The sequence below is a fragment of the Sebastes fasciatus genome, chromosome 9, assembly GCF_043250625.1.
Source record: "Sebastes fasciatus isolate fSebFas1 chromosome 9, fSebFas1.pri, whole genome shotgun sequence".
Classification (NCBI taxonomy): Eukaryota; Metazoa; Chordata; class Actinopteri; order Perciformes; family Sebastidae; genus Sebastes; species Sebastes fasciatus.
In genome coordinates, this window is record NC_133803.1 from 2328507 (window position 1) to 2351821 (window position 23315).

Below are 23315 nucleotides of genomic sequence, written 5' to 3' on the forward strand. Positions count from 1 at the left end.
TCCTGTCCTCCATCAGTCAGTATCAGTCCTTCCTCCTGTCCTCTGTCCTCCGTCAGTCAGTATCAGTCCTTCCTCCTGTCCTCTGTCCTCCATCAGTCAGTATCAGTCCTTCCTCCTGTCCTCTGTCCTCCGTCAGTCAGTATCAGTCCTTCCTCCTGTCCTCTGTCCTCCATCAGTCAGTATCAGTCCATCCTCCTGTCCTCTGTCCTCCATCAGTCAGTATCAGTCCGTCCTCCTGTCCTCCGTCAGTCAGTATCAGTCCTTACTCCTGTCCTCTGTCCTCCATCAATCAGTATCAGTCCATCCTCCTGTCCTCTGTCCTCCATCAGTCAGTATCAGTCCTTCCTCCTGGCCTCCATCAGTCAGTGCCAGTCCTTCCTCCTGTCCTCTGTCCTCATGTCCTCTGTCCTCCATCAGTCAGTATCAGTCCTTCCTCCTGTCCTCAGTCCTCCTGTCCTCCATCAGTCAGTATCAGTCCTTCCTCCTGTCCTCTGTCCTCTGTCCTCCATCAGTCAGTAACAGTTCTTCCTCCTGTCCTTTGTCCTCCATCAGTCAGTAACAGTTCTTCCTCCTGTCCTCTGTCCTCCATCAGTCAGTATCAGTCCTTCCTCCTGTCCTCTCTCTTCCTGTCCTCTGTCCTCCATCAGTCAGTATCAGTCTTTCCTCCTGTCCTCCTGTCCTCTATCAGTCAGTATCAGTTCTTCCTCCTGTCCTCCTGTCCTCTATCAGTCAGTAACAGTTCTTCCTCCTGTCCTCTGTCCTCCATCAGTCAGTATCAGTCCTTCCTCCTGTCCTCCTGTCCTCCATCAGTCAGTATCAGTCCTTCCTCCTGGCCTCCTGTCCTTCTGTCCTCCATCAGTCAGTATCAGTCCTTCCTCCTGTACTCTATCCTCCATCAGTCAGTATCAGTCCTTCCTCCTGTCCTCCATCAGTCAGTATCAGTCCTTCCTCCTGTCCTCTGTCCTCCATCAGTCAGTATCAGTCCTTCCTCCTGTTCTCTGTCCTCCATCAGTCAGTATCAGTCCTTCCTCCTGTCCTCTGTCCTCTGTCCTCCATCAGTCAGTATCAGTCCTTCCTCCTGTCCTCTGTCCTCTGTCCTCCATCAGTCAGTATCAGTCATTCCTCCTGTCCTCTGTTGATGTCACTCACTGGGGGGTGGGCTTTGTCTCAGCCAGCTGATCAGTCTACCAGTCAGATACATGACAAACTAACCTCAACAGTCTGACTACACAGCCTACTGCCAGCTGTAGTTTCAGTCTTGTGTATCCGAGGGTTACGTTGCTCCTATACTTTATGAAGATAATAAATGAATAACACGGAGGCGCCGTAGTATGCAGCCTCGTCAATAACAGCACGTCACCGCTTCACGTCTTCTGTCCCTCCCTTCACTATAAACTCCTCGGACACATTCATTGAAACATGGCTTACTAGAGGAACTAAAGTCATTCACAACTCAACTAAATCACTTACACGTGTTTACTGTAAGCTGTTAGCCGCCGAGCTAACGCGCTCTGCTTGTGTAAACAGCGGTGGTGGATGAGAGACTGCAGACAGAGCAGATTGAAACGTTGCTTTCCTCCATGTTTAACCGTTTCATCATGTTTATGCTCGTTGAACAGGTGTAATAACGGATCTTGGCTTTACACTTGCAAAGTTATTGCACTTACTAACAGCAACAAGCGTAGTCAACTAGTCTCCACCGCAGCCTCTCTGATCAGCTGTTCACTGAAGCTGTGTGTGATAGCAAGGTCTATAGGAAGGAGGCTGGGTCACGGGGTATAACACATGCACAGTGTTACTGAAGCTGCGGCCGTGCGTTGCGATTGGTTCAATTTCGGCGATGGCAGACCAGATTTTACTGTGCATGTGTTGTACCCCGAAGATATGACGCATACTCAGCCTCCTTCCAGAGGCCCTGAACAGCAGCAGGAAGAGGCTGCAGCTTTAGCCACAGAGCCCGTATGTACGTAGTACCTATTATGCCCTGATATCGCCATTCAGTTTTTCATCTCGACAATGCATATCGTCACGTTTTTATATTGCGATATTTCGTGGCATGATATTTCGTCACACCCCAACATGGGAGTGGTCAAATACGTTGCTTTATGCAAATGTATGTATATATTTATTATTGTAAATCAATTAACAACACAAAACAATGACAGATATTGTCCAGAAACCCTCACAGGTACTGCATTTAGCATAAAACAATATGCTCAAATCATAACATGGCAAACTGCAGCCCAACAGGCAACAACAGCTGTCAGTGTGTCAGTGTGCTGACTTGACTATGACTTGCCCCAAACTGCATGTGATTATCATAAAGTGGGCATGTCTGTAAAGGGGAGACTCGTGGGTACCCATAGAACCCATTTACATTCACTGATCTGGAGGTCAGAGGTCAAGGGACCCCTTTGGAAATGGCCATGACAGTTTTTCCTCGCCAAAATGTAGCGTGGGTTTAAAGCATTATTTAACTTCCTTTGAGAGAAGCTAGTATGACATGGTTGGTACCGATGGATTCCTTAGGTTTTCTCATTCCGTATGATACCAGTATCTTCACTCTGAGCTTACTACAACCTAAATATTGCTAGTTACATTAATACATTAAAGAAATTAGTGGCGTTAAAACGAATTTGTGTGAACGCATTATTATCGCGTTAACTTTGACAGCCCTACAAATTACCTTTTTTTTTTTTTTAAATCATTTTTTGTCATTTTACTGCATGCACATAAAACACCATTCAGGTTTATGTCAGCTATGGACAGCCTAGTGTTTGTTGTGAAAGGATAACTTGCCACAGAAAGATAATGATATTTCTTTTCTCGTAGGAATTGGCGAAGATTTGGATTGCTTTATAAAACATTCCTGTTTAATCAGTAGCTCGTACTTTAGACTGTGATGTGTTTTTTGTGCAGGATGTATGATGCACGATCACCGGTGATAATGGTGGCAGACCCTGAGATGATTAAAACTGTGCTGGTGAAGGAGTGCTACTCTGTGTTTACCAACCGCAGGGTAAGAGAGTCATCTCGTTGCATGTTATTGTACACCAGACTACACATGAAAATTCCGCATCTCATGTTCAGTGACATCGTAACATTTGGAGTTAGTTTTCTATGACATCATGTCATTGTGTTTGCTCTCAAATTACACAACTCTGGGAAGCTCCATGCAGCGCTCTGCAGGGAAGACATCACTGCAGGAGAACGTGTTGTTTACTATGCCTCCCCTTGGGCATACCCCCCCCTTGGGCATAGTAAACAACACGTTCTCCTGCAGTGATGTCAGAACAACAAACGTGGAGATATACTTATGGTATGGCAAATCCTCTGTTCTCAGACGATATTAGGAAAACCATATTACATCCACCTATCACGCCGAAGAGTATCTCATCATTTTGAAGTTCATAACTCAAACATATTTTGCTGAACCATAAGGGGAAAAAGGGCAGCTATGTGTCCCTCCTTCAAATCTGTCAGTTTGGATTTGTAGTAATATCCTGTGGGTTACACAGAGAGTTAGAGATTCATGCTTGAGGATTACAGCAGGCCGCACACACAACTTCTGAGGCAACTGGAAAATAACAACCCTAACAACATTCTTCACTGTTTCACAAGTGACATTAGAGAACACACGACTTGGAGAAGTGAGACGCGTCTGTGGTTTTAGTAAAAATGTATAATCTACTGATCCTGCTGGAAATCACCGAGGCTAATAGATGTCAAACGAGGCATTTTGACATCCCTATTAAACCTCTCCTGTCCGGTGTTGAAGTGGAAAAAAAACAAGTGCTAGTACTGTTATTCACATGTTAGCATGTGTATCAGCCGCTATCAGCAATCTCTTGTGACTCAGTCATCATCAGCTATGGTGTTATTGCTATATTATAATAATTGGGTTATGCATCTTCTATAGTAGGTGTTTCATTCATTATATTTGTTCACAAATAGAAAAAAGTTCTGACGAAAAGTTCACTCATTATTTTGCAAAAAGGACGTGAACATTGTATTGATAAATTACAGCAGTGCCGTTATGAATTGCCATTATGAATCTCACAGAGAACCTGTACTGTGTACCGATGACCACTTCCAGCAATACTCATGTCAGGATTGATACAGTGTCATTTTGATTCAGATAGGCTATTTGTCCCTTGGATTTCTGCTAATTCAGCTCTATAGGAAGTTACATTCCATATCCTCCATACATGGAGCAGACGACATTAGCAGGAGAAATGTTGGAGGAACTCAAGAATCTAAACATTCATTGTAACTAACTGTACTTTTGTTCACAGGAAAATCAACTGGCAGGACCTTTGGAAGATGCAATTACTGCAGTTAAAGATGAAAGGTGGAAAAGAATGCGGAGCACCTTATCACCATGCTTCACCAGTGGAAGAATGAAACAGGTTAGTTTCACCTCCAAGGTCACTAACCACGTCTACAATCTGCTTCCTTTGACCTAGTTCAGCGATACGTTGTGTCTCTACACGGGTGTTTCTGCAACTACGGTCACTTTTGACCCTCCCATATTAAAAAATCGACCTCTATGAATTTTAATTTTAACCATCAGAGTATGGAATACATATAAACAGGTACACAAAATTACATCTAGTGGTTAAGATTTGAAAGGGACTGTTTGTAACTTCTTACACGTATAAATCAATCCGGGTCGGTGTCCCATGCACGCTCACGTGTGGCTACGCTGTTCAGACTCAGACTCCAACACAAACTCCAGTGAAGCACCAAAACCTCTTGGTTGTATCTAGTGAAGCCCGTCTGTTAAACAGTGTTGGCCGCGGTCGGAGGACGCGGGGGAGACCGTAGCTTTGGTCTCCAGGACCGGAGTCTCTGCTGTACTCGGCTCCTCTGCCTGCCTTCACTCACGCACTGCGCTCGTTCTCGCTCTTTCGCTCCACTCTCACGTGCATGCGTGCACACTCCACTATGCAAGAGTTAGTAGCTCTGAGAATATCTAGTGAATGTACAGTGGACGTTTGTGCAGAAATAACTGCTGCAGCTCCTCCAGATCAACAGAGGTTTCCCGTGTCTTGTGAAGTGACGGGGCTCCGCAGAGAGAAACGTTATCGTCTCCGACCAAAACTCCGGTGTCTCCCCTGTTCCCTCCGGCCGCGGTCGGGAGGCTGAAGCAGGAAAAGCCAACACTAGGATCAGCAGTGATTCATGGAGAGACCTTGGTCTGGTCAGCTAACATTACTGCCAAGCAGCTGAAATATAGAGTGATATTGTGCTTTTAGCTGACGTGTGTTTTGAGCGATGCTGTTTTGAGCGATGCTCGTTCATGTCTATGTAGAGCGAGCGCGAGCAACAGGACGCTGACTTTCGTTGACTTAACGGCCACAGGTGTCGCTGTTAACAAGCAATTTCTGATTCTTACAAACAGTCCCTTTAATCCGTAACATGTTTATTAGGGCCCGGGCACCGACAATGTCAGGTCAGCGAAGGCCTTATTGAAACTAGGAATTCTTCTTCTTTGAATGAATTGCCTTTTTGAGGGCCTTAACATGCTCAAAAAGTTGTTAAGCTTGGCACACTTATCAGACGCTGTTAAAATTTTTATATTTTAAGGGTCTCGGACTCGGACGTTGCAAAATGACTCGCTAGTACCCCCTAGAAAATTGGAAAAATTGAGTTCCTCGCTCCGGTTTCACCTACAAGTATGAAATTTGGCGGACATATGTAACATGTGGAGACACACAAAAAAGCCTCTTGGAGGTATGCCCAGAACTCAACAGGAAGTCAGCCATTTTGAATTTAATATGCGATTTTCGCCCATTTTTAGCGTTTTATAGGTTGTGTACTTTAACGAACACCTCCTACAGATTTCATCAGATCGACTTGAAATTTGGTCAGGACCATCTTAAGACCTTAAGGATGAAAAGTTATTAAATGGTGAGTTTTCAATGAATGTCCTAGACTCTTGTGGGAGGTGTCATACCACTCAGGAGAGAGTTCCTGTTTCATTGGTGAAGGTTATCCCCGCCCCTTCACGTTAGCCACGCCCCCTTTCATAACTCATGAACTGTTTGTCGTAGAGTCTTGTGACAGGCCTCATTGAACTCATCAGAGTTCCGGTTGTGCCTGGCCGCGTTGATCAGCGTCACGCCAGTACCCCCGACGCGCGGGGAGGTGGGAGGTACCGTTCATCGCAGCTTGCAGCTTTAATTTTTTATGGTTTTTCATCATTGTTCTTAATAAATGTCCTCACCGTAACAAAACAATAAAGTTCATTTTATACATTTTGCTTTTTTAAATTCTATAATATTTTTAAGACATTTAAATTCATTTTCATCAAGCTTTTTGCATCATTGTAAATATTGACATAAAACATTTTTTAAAAATAGGGGATTTCATGATTTTCTCTACACCCTGAAAAATGTAGACAGTAACCATTGATATTGCAATTCTAATGTCTCATGTCACCTAAAGCTGTTGCAGTAAGGACATGTTGCGGAAATGACATCTTTACTAATATTTCAGATAAATGGTAGCTAGCAAGGTTTGCTACGTTAGCTTTGACTCTTAGCATCTAATAAACTGAACATGAATTCAACAGTAATATTAAGTTAATTTTTAATGTAGTTCAAAACACACAATCACTAAGCTGTGTGGTAAGGACACAATAAGAAGAAAAGGTGATCTTCACCTTGTTTTTCTGGATCTTGAGGGTCACCTATATGAGCGGCCCAACCTGTCATCCATGTGCTCACTTACACTCACTTACTATCGTGAATAAAACTTTTACTGTTGCATTTGTTCAGTGTCGCAGAAAGGACTCAGAAGTGTGGGACAGGAGCATTTAAATGAAAAAATCTTATAAATGATTTGTAAACAAAAAAATATTTTAATATGGTGTAAAGTAATATGTATATGAAACATTTCCATTTGACATAATGTCAAATTATAAATGAATTAGCTCATTTTACGTATCTCAACATTGAGACCACAGTTGTGGGACATGAAGAAAATTGGTGTTTGGACCCATAAAATGCTTCATAAAGTTAATTAAATCACATTATTTAGTAATTATTGTTTATGTCAAGATGGTTAATAACACTGTGTCTCTATTTATGAAGCATTAACAAAAATCCCAAATTGAATTGCTGGGACTTAAAAATGTCCGTAGTTGCAGAAACACCAACATATATGGGCCTCCAGTCTGCCCGTAGACCCACTGAGAGAAGTTGGCATCAATGATAGAAATACATGTGTACAGAACATCAACATTAAACATCTCTGCTTTTTTTTTTGAAGGTTTTTCCCATCGTTGCTCGCTATGCAGACCAACTCACTGAAAAACTCGGACGAACAAATTTGGATGAACCCGTTGATGTCAAACAGTATGTTGTTAATCTGCTTCATACCATCATACCAGCACATTGTTTGCTCACTCACTCATCTTCAACCTCTAATCCGGGGTCGGGTCTCGGGGCAACAGCTCCAGCAGGGGACCCCAAACTTCCCTTTCCCGGGCCACATTAACCAGCTCTGACTGGGGGATCCCATGGCGTTCCCAGGCCAGTGTGGAGATCTAATCTCTCCACCTAGTCCTGGGTCTTCCCCGTGGCCTCCTCCCAGCTGGGGGGTGGGGGGGGTACTAGATGCCCGAACCACCTCAGTTGGCTCCTTTCAACGCAAAGGAGCAGCGGCTCTACTCCGAGTCCCTCACGGATGACTGAGCTTCTCACCCTATCTCTAAGGGAGACGCCAGCCACCCTCCTGAGGAAACCCATTTCGGCTGCTTGTACGATCTAGTTCTTTGGGTCATGACCCAGCCCTCATGACCATAGGTGAGAGTAGGAACGAAGACTGACCGGTAGATCGAGAGCTTTGCCTTCCTGCTCAGCTCTCTTTTCGTCACGACGATGCGGTAAAGCGAATGCAATACCGCCCCCCCCCGCTGCTCCGATTCTCCGGCCAATCTCACATTCCATTGTACCCTCACCTGCGAACAAGGACCCGAGGTACTTGAACTCCTTCACTTGGGGTAAGGACTCATTCCCTACCCGGAGTAGGCAATCCACCGGTTTCCTGCTGAGAACCATGGCCTCAGATTTAGAGGCACTGATCCTCATCCCGGCCGCTTCACACTCAGCTGCGAAATGATCCAGTGAGTGCTGGAGGTCACAGACTGATGATGCCAACAGGACCACATCATCTGCAAAAAGTAGCGATGACATATTCAGCACACCGAACTGCAAACCCACCTCCCCTCGACTACGCCTCGATATCCTGTCCATGAATATCACCAACAGGACTGGTGACAAAGCACAGCCCTGGCGGAGGCCAACCCCCACCGGAAACGAGTCCGAATTGATCACATTGTTTGGCATAAAATAAATGAGATATGGTAGCACTTAACCCATGTTAGTTCCTAAAACAAGACCACCTCTCTTTTCTTTTGCCGTAGATTCGTGGCACCTTATAGTTTGGACGTTGTGACCAGTGCATCTTTCAGTGTTGAGGCAAACTCTATAAACGATCCAGATGACCCACTTAATATTCATCTCAAGAAGATCCTGAACTTCAGATTGTGGCCTTTCTTTTTATTAAGTATGTGCTCCTTTCACCTCATTTAATCAGGTAACGTACGTTGGGATCACAAGTATGCACATTTTGGTAAACAACCCTTTGGTCTCCTTTCAGTGATATTTCCTTTTGGCAGCCGTCTGTTGAAGCTCCTGAATATTGAAGTCATGCCCAGACTCAGTGTGGATTATTTCTACAACATCATCAAGAGATTTAAAGACGAGCATCGTGCAGACAAATCTGTAAGCATGTCATCTGTACCACGTGGAAAAAAAATGTTAGATAAATAATAATGTTAGTTAAATGTAGAGAATTAAAAGGAATAGCTCGACATTTTGGGAAATACACTTATTCGCTGTCTTGTCAAGAGTGAGACGGGAAAGTTGTTACAACTCTCCGATTTGTGTTGGTGTTGAAAGTTCTCTGTGCTGATCTAGGTTCGAGCAGACTTCCTGCAGGTGATGGTCCAGAATGAGATACCAGGAACAGACATAAAGAGTGAACATGATCAGCCAAGTAAAGGTATATTTGCACCACAGTAGCAATTCATGAAAGTCGAGGTGCCCTATCTGACACCTGGCGCAAAGCGGCGCACAGCGCAGCACAAATGGCTATCATTGCTAGTTTCAGACTGACTCAGTTGTCATTTTCACGCCCAGCGTTGTGTAAGTAGCAAATGTACTGGCGCTCATCTATGAGCCCATGGGCGTGTTGGTCTTAAAATGAGGTATGGTCAGGTGCTTTATTGGCGCGTTGCTATCTTGAGGCAGCACAAAGGGATTGCGTAATTCATACATACATAATATAATATATAATAATATAACTTACATAATATATTCCATATTTCTACTGTCTGGTACCACTGACTCAGTGATTACAACTCTAAAGCGTTCTACATAGATCTCAGGAGCGGCAGACAAATAAATTGAGTGTCAGGTAGAAATGTTTAGTGACCTGGCAGAGTGGCAGGTGAGGAAAAAAAATAATTTCAGACTCTGGAGCTGACAGTCTGATTGGTTTAATTGATTAAGAGTCTAAATATAACCCCTTTGCCCCATGTGTCTTAGTTTGTGCCCAGATTATGCGCCGCTTAACTAGCAAAATTGGAGTTGGACAAGCCCCAAATGCACTTTAGACCATGTGCTATAGGTCATTAAATATGACGTAAATCATACCCTCGTGGGGACTTGCTCATGTGTTTGACTGATAAGGAGGGAGACATCTGATTGGCTACAGATAATTCCCTGTTTAAAAATGGTCAAGTCTTTAAAAGTCTCATAAAACCCCCTAAACAGATGCAGTGAAGTTCACACATGACAGCAGTTTGTAAATGCAGGTTCAACCGTTGTATATAAATGTAACAACATCCAAATGTGTTTTTGATGAACATTGCATATACTTTTAAATACATATATTTGTGTTTGCATCAGAAATATATTTGTGAACCTTATTTTTTTATGTGGATTTTTTTTTTACATTTATATACAACGATAACTATTTTTTTGTGCATTGAAAAATATTTTTGTGGAGAGTCATTTATATATAAATGACAAAATACATTTGTGAATCCTTCTGTCTGCATTTGTTAATATTGAGAGTGATCTGACCTCTCACCTAAGAGTTAAAGGCTCTGCTCTCAGAATTCATCAGCACTCTGTTCTTCATTTACATTGGAATTGTTCTGCATCTTCACCGAGTCATTCAGATCAGGAGAAACAAGAGTCTATGTATGAGACTAATTGATTATCAAGAAAATAACTCTCAGATTAAAGGGGCTCATTAGAATATACTGCCCACAGCTTGAGAACTACCTTTGCAAAGGTGCACAGTATTTTTCTTAAAATATCTTTTCTAAACTAATCAGAGCAGACTGGGCTTTTTCAGGAGGGGGGTCTTAAAGAGACAGGCGTTTCAGACAGAGGCAGACAGGCAGCTTTAATTGTAGAGCACATTTCAACAATAGGGCAATTCAAAGTGCTTTACACAAACATTCAAGAATATTGCAACAAAGTGCAAAAGAACATTAAGTCATAATTAAAACAGTTATAAAAACATTAAAGATTAGAAAATAAAAACAAGCTAAAAATAAAAGCTAGGATCGAAGCTAAAGTAGAGTCTAACACACAAGAGTAAAAGCTCTAGTGCAGTATCAGATCATTATCTGGTTTAATTAAAGGCAGCAGCAAAAGGACATTTTAAGCTTTGATTTAAAAGAACCCAGAGTTGGAGCGGTCCTGCAGGTTCCTGGGAGCTTGTTCCAAATATTTGGTGCATAAAAACTGAACGCTGCTTCTGCATGTTTAGTTGTGTCTCTGGGGACACTAAGCAGACCTGATCCAGATGACCTGAGAGGTCTGGATGGTTCAGAACATAGCAGAAGATCAGAAATGTATTTTGGCCCTGAACCGTTTAGTGCTTTGTATTATTAGTAGTATTATTATTAGTATTTTGAAATCAGTTCTCTGAGAGACAGTGAGCCAGTGTAGAGACCTCAGAACTGGACTGATATGATCCACTTTCTTGGTCTTAGTGAGGACTCTAGCAGCAGCGTTCTGAGACATCAGTCCTCTAATTCTTGCTCTATTCTTCAGGTGATAGAAGGCTGTCTTTATAATTGTCTTAATATGGCTGTTAAAACTCAGGTCAGAGTCCATGACTACACCAAGATTTCTGGCTTGGTCATTACAGACATTGTATTACAGATTGTAGGTGAGCACTAACCTTTAATCTTTCCTTTTGGGCTCCAAAAACTACGACCACAGTTTTGTCTTTGATCAGCTGAAGAAAATTCTGGCACATCCAATTATTGACTTGTTCAATGCACTCACTCAGTGCTTGTATTGGAGGGACTGACCGAGGGTAAATACAGATATATTCAGACAGACAGCATGAGAAAAATGAAGTGTTGTTTGAACATTAAAGCATGTAAACATGTTCTAGTATGAACCTGAAAATGAGCATGATATGTCCCCTTTAAGTGATTCTGATCATTTTGATATTGGCTTTGATAATGTCAGATGTAAGCATTAAATGTGTACCTATCTTTTAAACTCCTTTTGACATTAAAAGCCAATTAAGTGAATAATAATCAACAATAATAACAGCAGTAGCAGAGTACTTTGAATAAGCTCCTGAAATAGACACCAAGATTTTCTTCATATATTTTTAGAATGAATGAACTGTATGTGTTTGGTGTGAAGATAAATGTCAAAGTCTGCGCTTGTGAAAGTAGTTTTCTAGCTGAACTTTTCTCTTGACTTTGATGTAGGTTTGACTGAGCACGAGATCCTTTCCCAGGCTTTAATTTTCATCTTTGGTGGCTATGAGACCACCAGTGTCACTCTCACGTACATCCTTTACAATCTGGCCACCAACCCTGATGCGATGCAGACCTTGCAGGAAGAACTCGATGCCAGCCTGCCCAAAGATGTACAGTAACTTTGCATGTGATCCGTTGCCATATGTAATAAATCATTCAACATCCTAATCCTCATCTGTTTATCTCTGTGTTTGATGCCTCCTTCACCTTTTGCCCGTAGGCTCCCGTTTCATATGAGGATGTGCTCGGTCTTCAGTACCTGGACCAGGTTATCTGTGAGTCCCAGCGTTTGGTTCCCACTGCACCTCGGCTCGAGAGGATGTGCAAAAAAACGGTGCAGGTCCACGGCATCACCATCCCTGAAGGAACCATAGTTGGCATTCCTGTGCACCTGTTACACAAGGACCCACGCTTCTGGAGCTCACCTGAGCTTTTCAGACCAGAGAGGTAAACATGCACTGTACTACGCTTTCATTCTCTTCATTAATGAATCTATGAGAGAGAACCTCCTCTTCCTCCACAAGACAATGTGGAGACTATGTGACTTTTGACAAAACATTCCCACCACGAGGTCCACACACTCTGGTTCTGGAGTTTGGTCACATTTTACTGACCACTTCTTGTCCATGTTGGCTTCAAAGTTGGGACTGAAAGTTCATTCTTGACCTTGGAAGCAGCAGCTGACAACTTCTACACAGTGGCCACAAGTAACATTACGGGATATGGTAAATGCTAAAATGTAGTACTGTGGCAGCTGCCAATTCTCTGGTGCTTGCTGTTGTTTCCCTTTTCCCTGGTGTTTTTTTTGGTTGAGTTGCTGAGTGATTAGAGGGTTATTCAGTTCACCTGTTGCGCAGGGTGTGGGGACTGGCTCTTAAATGATAGTTGAGAGCAGCTTGGTGCATTCCCCTCTTGGCCAATCAGGGTGTAACGACGCCCTTTCTGTAGGGCTTAAAAGAGGAGGGAAATTGCACACTCAGTGTCATTCTGATCTCTCCTTCACTCAATGCAACATGTATTATCAGCTTTACCAGAAACTCTGGTCTGTTTTGGGCCCTTTTGGGATTCTGTGATCTTTGTGTTTTGTTTGTTGAGAGTGTTGACTCCTAGTTGGGGAAACAAGTTAAGTGCCAACCAATTGGGTTACCTGCACTGGGACGTTTAGGTACTATTTCTGCAACGATCTGGCTTGCCTTACAATAGCTTAACGCCTGCAGGCTGTATTTTTGTATTCTATTCATTTGTTGATTTTCAATGAAACCCTTTATACCCATTTCTTTTAGTGTATTTTATTTGGGAAAACTTTAAAGGAGGGTAAAAGGAAAACCACAAACCAATATTTCAGTTTCCTTAATTGTTTGTTGATATAGAGGCATTTGTTCATTAGCGAAGAGGCATTTGTTCATTATTATTATTAAGAAGGCATTTTATTTTATATTATTATGTGGATGGGAACTGTTTTTCAGTCTTCTGACTGACAACTAAAGTCTGGGGAACTCAGTACCGCCACAGTACAGTAGCACGAGTAGACGACATGCCACAGGTCAGCTGTCATACTAATGCTGTGTTCAGACCAAGAGCCAAGCACATTTTCGCCTCGATTTACTCGCGGTATCATTGTGTTCATTCGCGCGAAGAGGAGAAGGAGCTTGTCTCCGTACCAACAACTTCCGCCATCAACCAAGGCAGAAATAACCACTGTTGCTGCTTCGTTCATGTTGAGGAAGTCCCAGATATGTCAGAAAATAACATAACATCACCCGGCGGCGAGCTGTGTTCACATACAGTCCCATTGCACTGACTGTATCTAGCAAGACTCACGTCGCTACTGCGGTATGAACCCAAAATAAACGGACTGAGCTGTGATTTAATTTCAATAAACAGATCAAGATGATGCCAAAATAACTACATAATGATTCAGATTTGTAAAAAGTCTGAATTCTTGCTTTGTCAGGTCTGTCCGCATGACGACAAGCAAAGAACTTTTAAAATGCTTGTTTTCTGAACGGAGTTCGGATCGATGAGTGCCAGGCTATTCTAACTCCATCAACACTCAACATAAAGTCATCTAGGCCTATATTTGGTAGCGACGTTGTTGTTTCTACCATAGACAGTCTGTGGTTTATAGACATGCATTTATACAGAGCGTTTTGTCCGGGTTCTGTAAAAATATGATGAGCTCTCGTAGCTCCAGGTGACCACAAACAGCTGTAATATTTTGTTCCTCCATTTCTGATTCCACAACGTCAGTGACGACAGTAGGTGAATCTCAACGCCGATAGGCTTTTGCAACACAACACACAAATGTCTTGCTTGAGGTGAAATATTTCAACTCCCGCGAATAAAAGTAAGAAATAAGAAACAAAAGAAAGTAATATCTATCTAATGTTCCGTACAGTGAACGGTTTACTCAACATCTGCAGCTGCACCAAACTTCACCGTTATGTCCACTCTACTGGTGACTAGATGGTTATTGCAATTCCATTAAAAGATATGGCTGTGGCTTAGAGGTAGAGAGAGTCGTCCACCAATCGGAAGAACGACGGTTCGATCCGCGGCTCCTCCAGTCCACATGTCCAAGTGTCCTTGAACAAGACACTGAACCCCAAATTGTCCCCAAAGGCTGTGCCATCAGTGTGTGAAAAGTTAACACAATAATAACGCGTTGACGCAAATTTGTTTTAACGTCACTAATTTCTTTAACGCTTTAACGCAACTTGCATTTTTTCGGTTGAAGCAGTCTCAGTTTTAAAGCTAGAGTGAAGATACTGGTATCACATGAAACTAGAAAAACCTGATGAATCCATCTGTACCAACCATGTCATACTAGCTTGTGAAGGAGGTTAAATAACACTCCAAACTTACGCTGAATTTTGGAGAGGAAAAACTGACATGATCATTTTCAAAGGGGTCTTCTGACCTCCAGATCAGTGAATGTAAATGTGTTCTATGGGTACCCACGAGTCTCCCCTTTACAGACATGCCCACTTTATGATAATCACATGCAGTTTGGGGCAAGTCATAGTCAACACACTGACACACTGACAGCTGTTGTCTGTTGGGCTGCAGTTTGCCATGTTATGATTTGAGCATATTGTTTTATGCTAAATGCAGTACCTGTGAGGGTTTCTGGACGATATCTGTCATTGTTTTGTGTTGCTAATTGATTTCCAATAATAAATATATACATACATTTGCATAAAGCAGCATATTTGTCCACTCCCATGTTGATAAGAGGATTAAATACTTGACAAATCTCCCTTTAAGGTTCATTTTGAACAGATGAAAAATGTGTGATTAATTTGCGATTAATTGTGATTAATATGGACAATCATGCGATTAATCGCGATTAAATATTTTATTTATAATTGATTGACAGTTGTGGTATTTAGATCAGATACTGATGGGCAGGTTGGCTCCTTGCATGGCAGCCTCTGCCATCAGTGTGTGTGTGAATGTGTGTGTGAATGAGTGAATATTGACATGTAGTGTAAAGCGCTTTGAGAGGACAGAAGACTAGAAAGGCTCCATATAAATGCAAGTCCATTTACCATTTGTCAGATATCAGTACAAGTTGCAGTCTTGTTTAGCTCTAGTGCCAGGACCTTTTTATGCCTGACTTAAAATATTACATTACATAATACTTTGTAGGATCATGATGGCTTTTACTCCAACTTGTTCCAGTATGCATAGCTCTGCTCTCTCAGCGCCGTCTTCATGGTCTTAAGAGTATCTGTGTGCCTCTCTGTGTGTGTGCAGGTTCAGTAAAGACAGCGGGGAGGAGGTGAACCCGTACGCGTACATGCCGTTTGGGCTCGGTCCTCGTAACTGCGTCGGGATGCGCTACGCTGTCCTCACCCTGAAGATGGTCCTTGTCCGTCTCCTGCAGAAATACACCGTGGAAACGTGCAAAGACACTGTGGTAATAGTAACACTCCACGCACAGCAACGCACACATTCACGTGCATTCAGACTGTCCTCCTACTCCGCTGTCATGTCCCTGATTTGATATTAATTTCTCCCTTTAGATTCCGTTGGAGTTTAACTCCTTGTTCCAGCCGATACAGCCAGTAAAACTCCAGTTCGTTCCCAGACAGCAGTAGTCCAGGAGGGGAGCATCTCCAATTCTACCGTGCTTGTGAATTGCTTGTTGTTGATTCAACTGCTGACATCATGATATTTCAAGTTTTGTATATCAAATGTTTATTCTACTCGATGAGTTAAATATTATTTAACTCAAACCATATTTAACTCAACGCACCTTGAACATCTGATTTTTCTTGAAATGTTGATGAATCAAAAGTATTTGACACTTTATAATAACCATCATTTATAAATGGGAAATTTATATTTCATTAAACTTAGTTAACAGTTATTTTACTGTTAAAAAACAATGAAATGATAATTGATAATATTAACTAATTATTATCATTAGTTTGTGTAATGTGAAATAATGAGTTTTATAAATTCTGTATTGTATCATAGCTGATAGGAGACAATAACAATTACATTCTGATTACTTTATTACTTTGTACACGTAACATTTGATATACTCCACTAAGTATTTGTTAATGATTACCATATGATTTGTAAACCTTTAAAGGGACTCTATGTAAGAATCAGAAATGTCTTTTTAACAGCAACACCTGTGGCCGTTAAGTCAACGACAGTCAGCGCTTGTGCTCGCTCTACGTAAATCATTTGTAAAACATCTATAAACATTACATAGATAGATAGATGGGGCAGAAACCAATTATTAACCATTAACAAACTATTAACTATCTATCTAAATAATGTTTATAGATGCTTTACAAAGTGATTATTAACCATTTAACAAGGCATTATAATCATCAGTTGCAACCTTATAACAGCCATCCAAATAATGTTTATAGATGTTTTACAAACAATTTCTTGAAGGCTTTCACATCATTTAATAATCATTAACAAATACTTAATAGAGCATATACAGTGTAATAATGTGTACAACAATAAACTGTTAAAATAACGTAAATGATAGCATTACTATACTTTTCACTATTATCTAGATTTGAATTAACTATACTTTTTTAATATTTATTTGATTCACTTCTCTGCTTTTCCATAAATTGCTTTTAATGTTTAAAATAAATGCCACAATTCTTCTTCATATCCTTATAAGGTACAGGACATGAATTTACATGATAGTGTTAATGACTCAGCTCAACTGTCTTTTGTTTTGCAGACACTCATTTTTGTGGATTTTGATACAAAAGTCTACTTATTCACACATTGAACTGAATGAGGTTTATTATTTCATATTGCAGCCAGATAAGAGGCTGCTGGTCGTTGACAGATCATGATACTGACAGAACGGACTTCACTGATGTTTGTAGCTCTATTATTTATTGGTATTTGTCTCCCCCTAATGGCTGACTCAGCTTCACCAGAGACACGCTGGCAACCAACGTCCCATGAACTATATTCTGAGAGCCAGTGCACTCATGTGTGGTGGTACTCTCAGGCTGCGGTCCAATAGGAAGGTTCCTAACGGAGTGAAATGACCAAGAAGTATCTCAGTAGCAGCCGTGAAAAGAGCTGCTTGAATGCTCTAAATGCTGAGGAAAGGTGATTCAGGGCTTCTTCTCCTTTAGCAGTGGATACACTGGACCATCCTTTACTAAAGGGAAGGAGATCATATTATATTCATACAGTCCTATACTAATAATAATAATAACTTGGATTTATATCAAGAAACCCAAGGACGCTTAACATAGACATAGACAGAACAAAATACTAATAGGATTCATGTTGATAAATGTGAGTGGACCGTGACAACCATTTCATTTCACTTTATTTCTGTTTGATTATTTTAAACAAATAACAAATGAGAAAAAAACAAATCAAGAATAACAAATAAAATGAACAATAAACATATAGCAAGCTGTCAATAAACAAATACATATTACAATCAATATAAATAGATATTATGTCTGAAAAGGAGTGACCCTTCTCCATAACTCAAAAATGAGCTCAATATTGATCATATAAGTGTGACTGGTAGCCTATAGGCTGTAGAGAGCTACAGGAATGAGTCCTAAAACCTGGAAATGAGTCAGCATTTAACACTTCCTGTTCCCTCGTCTGGAAGTCAATGGGTTTTTAGTTAGATGCCTGTAATAAGGTCTGTGGTTAACACAAGCTGAAGAGATTTTAACGTTTGTTCTATGATATAAACTACATCAATAAATACCCCACTCATGAATTTTAAAGCTTTTGTGTGTCTTAAAAAAGGCGATTGCTAACAAGTGTCTAAATGAGACGACTAAACGCCATCACGGCGACTCGTCCTCCTTTACAGCCTTGTTGTGTTTGTACTCACGTTCATGTGACCGTGGTGTAGTTTGTTTATAGCCTAACGTTTGCTTTTCACTTCTGGTGATTGCATTCACACTTCAAAAATCATAAAAGTGGTGTTCATTTGTGGAGATTATCTTGCTGAACAAAACGTGTAAGTATCATAAATGTTTGTTCGTCACAGAGCTGATTTTCTGCAATAATCCAAAACCCAATAGAATAATCCCATTGGCTTTTTGTGGAGGGAACCAGGGTGATGCTAACTTCCTGGTTAGCCTACAGAAATACGTCACAAATACGGCACACGCCTTACAATACTATCCAAGTGCGCAAATGGTATTCTAGATCAGGGGTCAGCAACCTGCGGCTCCGGAGCCTCATGCGTCTCTTTAGCTCCTCTCCAGGGGCTCCCTGTGGATTGTTAAAAAAGGAAATGAATAACTGTTTTTGTTTACATTTTCATTTTTATTTATCATTGTTGTAGGTCTATGGTACGATGGTACGACGGAGTATTAGGGCCACATTGAGGAAAAAAAATAAATCTGAGATTTATAATAAAGTCATAATATTATAAAGTAGTCATTTTACGTGTTATTTTCTTTTTTCTCGTAAAGTTATGACTTTATTCTCGTTATATTCTGACTTGATTCTGTAAATCTCAGATGTTTTTTCCCTCAATGTGGCCCTAATACTCCGTAGTACATTGTCTCTTTGGCCCTCACTGCATTAGACTTATATACTATATACTTAGACTATAAACTGTGTTACCTTCATCACAATGATCAAATGTTTTGCGGCTTGAGACAGATTTTTTTTTTTTTTGCCTAAAATGGCTCTTTAGATAGTAAAGGTTGCTGACCCCTGAGCTAGACAATACAATAATCAGTCACCATGTTAGACTCGTTAGTTCGGTTGCTACCAACACAGCACGGATCTACCAGCTACTAGGATGAGGTGAATGGCGTGTTATTCCACTGCGCCCCGTCTCTGAGCTCCGCACTGCTGGCACACAGTCAACACAGCCTCTGTTTCATCAACAGACCCAACCCACTGCATCAGCATCTGAAAGGAATACGATCGCACCCTGCAAGTTCAAGTAGGTCTCTAAACAGCGTTCTGGAGATATTCTAAATATGGTGACTAGAGTACTTTTCTGTCTTAAAGGGACTGTTGGTAAGAATCAGAAATTGGTTGTAACAGCGACACCTGTAGCCGTTAAGTTAATCGAAAGTCAGCATCCTGTTGCTTGCGCTCGCCGGTGTGCACGAGCTACCTGAATGTGAATGAGCATCGCTCAACACAGTGAGGCGACACACGTCAGCTAAAAGCACAATATCACTCTATATTTCAGCTGCTTGGCAGTAATGTTAGCTGACCAGACCAAGGTCTCTCCATGAATCAATGCTGATCCTAGTGTTGGCTTTTCCTGCTTCAGCCTCCCGACCGCAACAGAGGGAACAGGGGAGACACCGGAGTTTTGGTCGGAGACGATAACGTTTCTCTCTGCGGAGCCCCGTCACTTCACAAGACACGGGAAACCTCTGTTGGTCTGGAGGAGCTGCAGCAGTTATTTCTGCACAAACGTCCACTGTACATTCACTAGATATTCTCAGAGCTAAACTAACTCTTCTGCAGTGTGGAGTGTGCGCGCATGCACATGAGAGTGGAGCGAAAGAGCGAGAACAAGCGTTATGTGTGAGTGAAGGCAAGCAGGCAGAGGAGCAGAGGAGCAGAGTACAGCAGAGACTCCGGTCCTGGAGACCAAAGCTACGGTCTCCCCCGCGTCCTCCGACTGCGGCCAACACTGTTTAACAGACGGGCTTCACTAGATACAACCAAGAGGTTTTGGTGCTTCTGTGTAGTTTGTGTTGGAGTCTTGTCTGAACAGCGTAGCCACACGCGAGCGCGCATGGGACACTGACCCGGATTGATTTATACGTGTAAGAAGTTACAAACAGTCCCTTTAAGCCACCTAAAAAGGGAGAAAGGGTCATCAACAACGTAACCACTCTCACTAACACTTGCGGCTCACTTTCCAAAATATACAGCAGGGAAACTACATACAATCCTTAGGGACACGAGGCCCCTTCACCAAGGTGATGGATTGGTTATAGTGGGCCGAAATACAGCCATGGTACTTACAAAGAGGAGGAGGCACATTCACCGGGATGCTCTTATAGACGGTGAGCCAAGCCTCCTGAGGTCAGTCACATGACTTTGTTGATATAAGGTCTCCAGGATTGGTAGAAGTACAGCATGATTCAAGGTAAAGACCGCAGACCAGATGGACGACATGACAGCTCCCCAAAAGTGAAGCCAAAATATCTCGATCGCCTGGTGGCTGGCTGCAGTATAGCTCATAAAGCCCGCCCTCTCCATGTTAGTGGACGGGACATGGGCCAAACTAAAAAGTCAAAGTACACGTCAAATAAATTTTTCCCAAAGATGGTTTCATTTGAGGTAGTTCTTATCATGCTGATGTGTGTTCAAGTGGTCATTCTTCTGATAAGTCTGGTTTTGATTAGTTACTTGATTCAATTAAAAGGGGGTGAGACGTCATGATAGCTGTGATTGACAGCTGCTCTGAGAGAAGTAGTCATGCAGCCGGTGGCTCGGGAGTTGTACGAGAGAGGAGATGTAACTTTAACTTTCCCCAGCTGTCCCCAGCCTGTGTAATAAAACATGTATCAATGTGATCAGAAATGTATTTATAGAGATATTATGTTGTGTCTTTCAAGCCAATCAGCTAACGTGGTGCTAACGTAGCAGCTAGGTGGCTCACGCTATAAAGCTGCGGCCGTGCTCGGCTCGTGATTGGCTCGGGGTGGTAGAGACCGTAGTGACGGTCTGTGTGAAGCCCAGATAGATCATGAGATATTTCTCCAGTTACTCCACAGGGAAGAAGTTGAAGACCTTTATCGTGAAGGGTTCATATGTGTTGAGCAATGACCCTGTGCTTTTGTCAGAGGTTGATCATTTGAAAATTTGAAAAACCTCTCCCCATAATTAAGAGAAAGGTGAGGCGGCGGTGGCGGTTTGGCAAGGTTGTAAGTGGTTATAGTGTTTTAAAGGATTATCATTTTTCCCTAAACAGGTGACAGAAATGACACAACCTGACAACGTAAGGAAGAACATGTTACTATGTTGGAAAAGGAAATTAAAAAAGGAATTTCAATGTTACTGTTCTGTTGTTCTGTTTCACTTTTAGACATCTTTTAGACTTTGGACCATATTTTGTGATGCAATGTTTGCACTTTGGATTAGGGGTGAGGGGCAGGTCTTTAACTCAAACTGCTTATCGCTCAAACTGCTTATCGCTCTCTATATATAGGGTGTGGACTTGGAGGCTTTCTGACAAGGCAGCCAAATTGACACAGACCAGGCAGAGCTGAAGAGACACAGAATAAAAGGTGAGTTATATTCTATAATAATTCTATATATTCTATAGTGTTTTTGTCTACAGACTTACAGACAAATGGAGCATGTATGGGTTTTATAACAAACATTGCAAACTATTTCTGTTCAATCAGTAGAGACTGAGAAAAAGAGAAAGTCATTAATTTATTTATTTGACATTGCACAGAAGGAAAGGTTAAGAAATATGAGTCTTTACTTTTTTCTTATTACATGCCATTATGCCATCATTATTTGAAGGGGTACCGGTCAGTGTATCTTTTGGTCATTCGATTTTCCTTTCACAAAAGGGTATTAAAAAACAAAAAATGAGTGGTTATTTGATTTTCATTTTAAAATACAAAAATTTAAATTTAAATGGTTATTAGTAAATAATAGTAATAATCCACAATTAAAACTGCTTGTTCCACATCACTGTCCGGCACATATTTCAGAATAAAAGCCTCGTGTTAACAAATGAAGGAATTCTGGTCAAAGAAAACCCGCTTTAGGGCTTTTATTTCGAAATGAAAGCAGGAAGTGTTGATTTAAACCCCACACTTTATCAATTCTTAGAGCTCTCAAAGTGACTGCGTGTTCCACAGCACTGACTGCTCATATTTCAGAATAAAAGCCTTGTGTTAACAAATGAAGGGATTCTGTCTCTAGAAAAAAACGCCTGAGGGCTTTTATTTTGAAATGAAAGCAGGAAGTGTTGATTTAAAAATAAGTCTTTACTTTTTTTCATCTCCGTAACATATTCTACAGATAGACCTCGAAACTGTAGTAAAGTCTTGCTGGTATGAAGTTAATTTACTGTCACTAGATTACCTTCCCTGTCTGTTGCTGCTGAGAGACGCAGCTGAGACGCGAGCGTCTCGCGCGATGCGGGCAGTGTGTCCACTCTAACCTGTTAACATGGACGCCGAAATAAAAAACAACACGCCACGCAGCCGCCACGCACTTGTGTCCACCACTTAAGGGCGGCTGGGCGGCATCGATGCAGCTCACTATTGGAGGGTTTATAACTCCCTTCCGCTCCCCGTGAATTATACTGTAATGCCTATTTCTCGCCTCAAATGTTTTCAGAATCATCTTGTAGTTTAGCTGTAAAATGAAAATTGTCACAGCGCACCGCTGCAGTCTCTATAGAGAGTGATGTTGTGCGTGGTCAAGCCACAATTACGCACGGACGCAACAGATATCTGCTGGTTACATTTAGTGTAGTTTTGATCCACAGAACCCTCCGTGCTTATGTGCACATCAAATGTGTTGTTTTGATTAATTATTCTACACAGTTCCTTCTGCACATCAACAGGCATTTAGCTCCTCTTATAACTCCCTCAGGACCGGCCGTTCCATCTTTCACCCAGACGGTGTCTCCATCCTGGACAAAATGTCCTCTGAGCTCCACCATTATAATTCTAATATCCTGAGACGAAACAAGTTGAAAAATAATGTTCGTAGGCCCAGACAACAATACGTTTCCTCTGAGGGAAACTCTCTACAGGACTCCCAAACTGGCAGTGCATCATGAGGGGGCTAGTCTGTGATTAAAGGGGGAGAAAGTAGTGAATGTGATAAGTCTTGATTGTCACAGCCTCTAATGACTCTCCTCCTATAATAATACCTTCTTTCTGATCTCACTCTGTGCTCAAATGCGCCACAGGTGCGTCAAGTTAGCCATCCTGATGAAAACGCCTATGGTGCGTGCATATTA

At 41.7% G+C, this 23315-nt stretch overlaps 1 protein-coding gene across 2 annotated transcripts in view; it reads left to right on the forward strand.

Moving 5' to 3' along the window:
• Positions 1-23315, forward strand: part of LOC141773450 (cytochrome P450 3A30-like) — a 302943-nt gene that overhangs the window by 3019 nt on the left and 276609 nt on the right. Inside the window, exons 4-13 of one of the 2 annotated variants that reach the window (XR_012595115.1) lie at positions 2920-3019; positions 4296-4409; positions 7276-7361; positions 8432-8574; positions 8668-8792; positions 8988-9072; positions 11819-11979; positions 12090-12316; positions 15629-15791; positions 15898-16517. Coding sequence is in view for 1 of the 2 variants with exons in the window: in XM_074645320.1 (XP_074501421.1) it covers positions 2920-3019; positions 4296-4409; positions 7276-7361; positions 8432-8574; positions 8668-8792; positions 8988-9072; positions 11819-11979; positions 12090-12316; positions 15629-15791; positions 15898-15972 (1279 nt within the window). In the remaining variant the exon portion in view is untranslated. Of the gene's footprint in view, positions 1-2919; positions 3020-4295; positions 4410-7275; positions 7362-8431; positions 8575-8667; positions 8793-8987; positions 9073-11818; positions 11980-12089; positions 12317-15628; positions 15792-15897; positions 17020-23315 lie in introns of those variants that run through there. The other variant, XM_074645320.1, reaches the window with a different exon arrangement.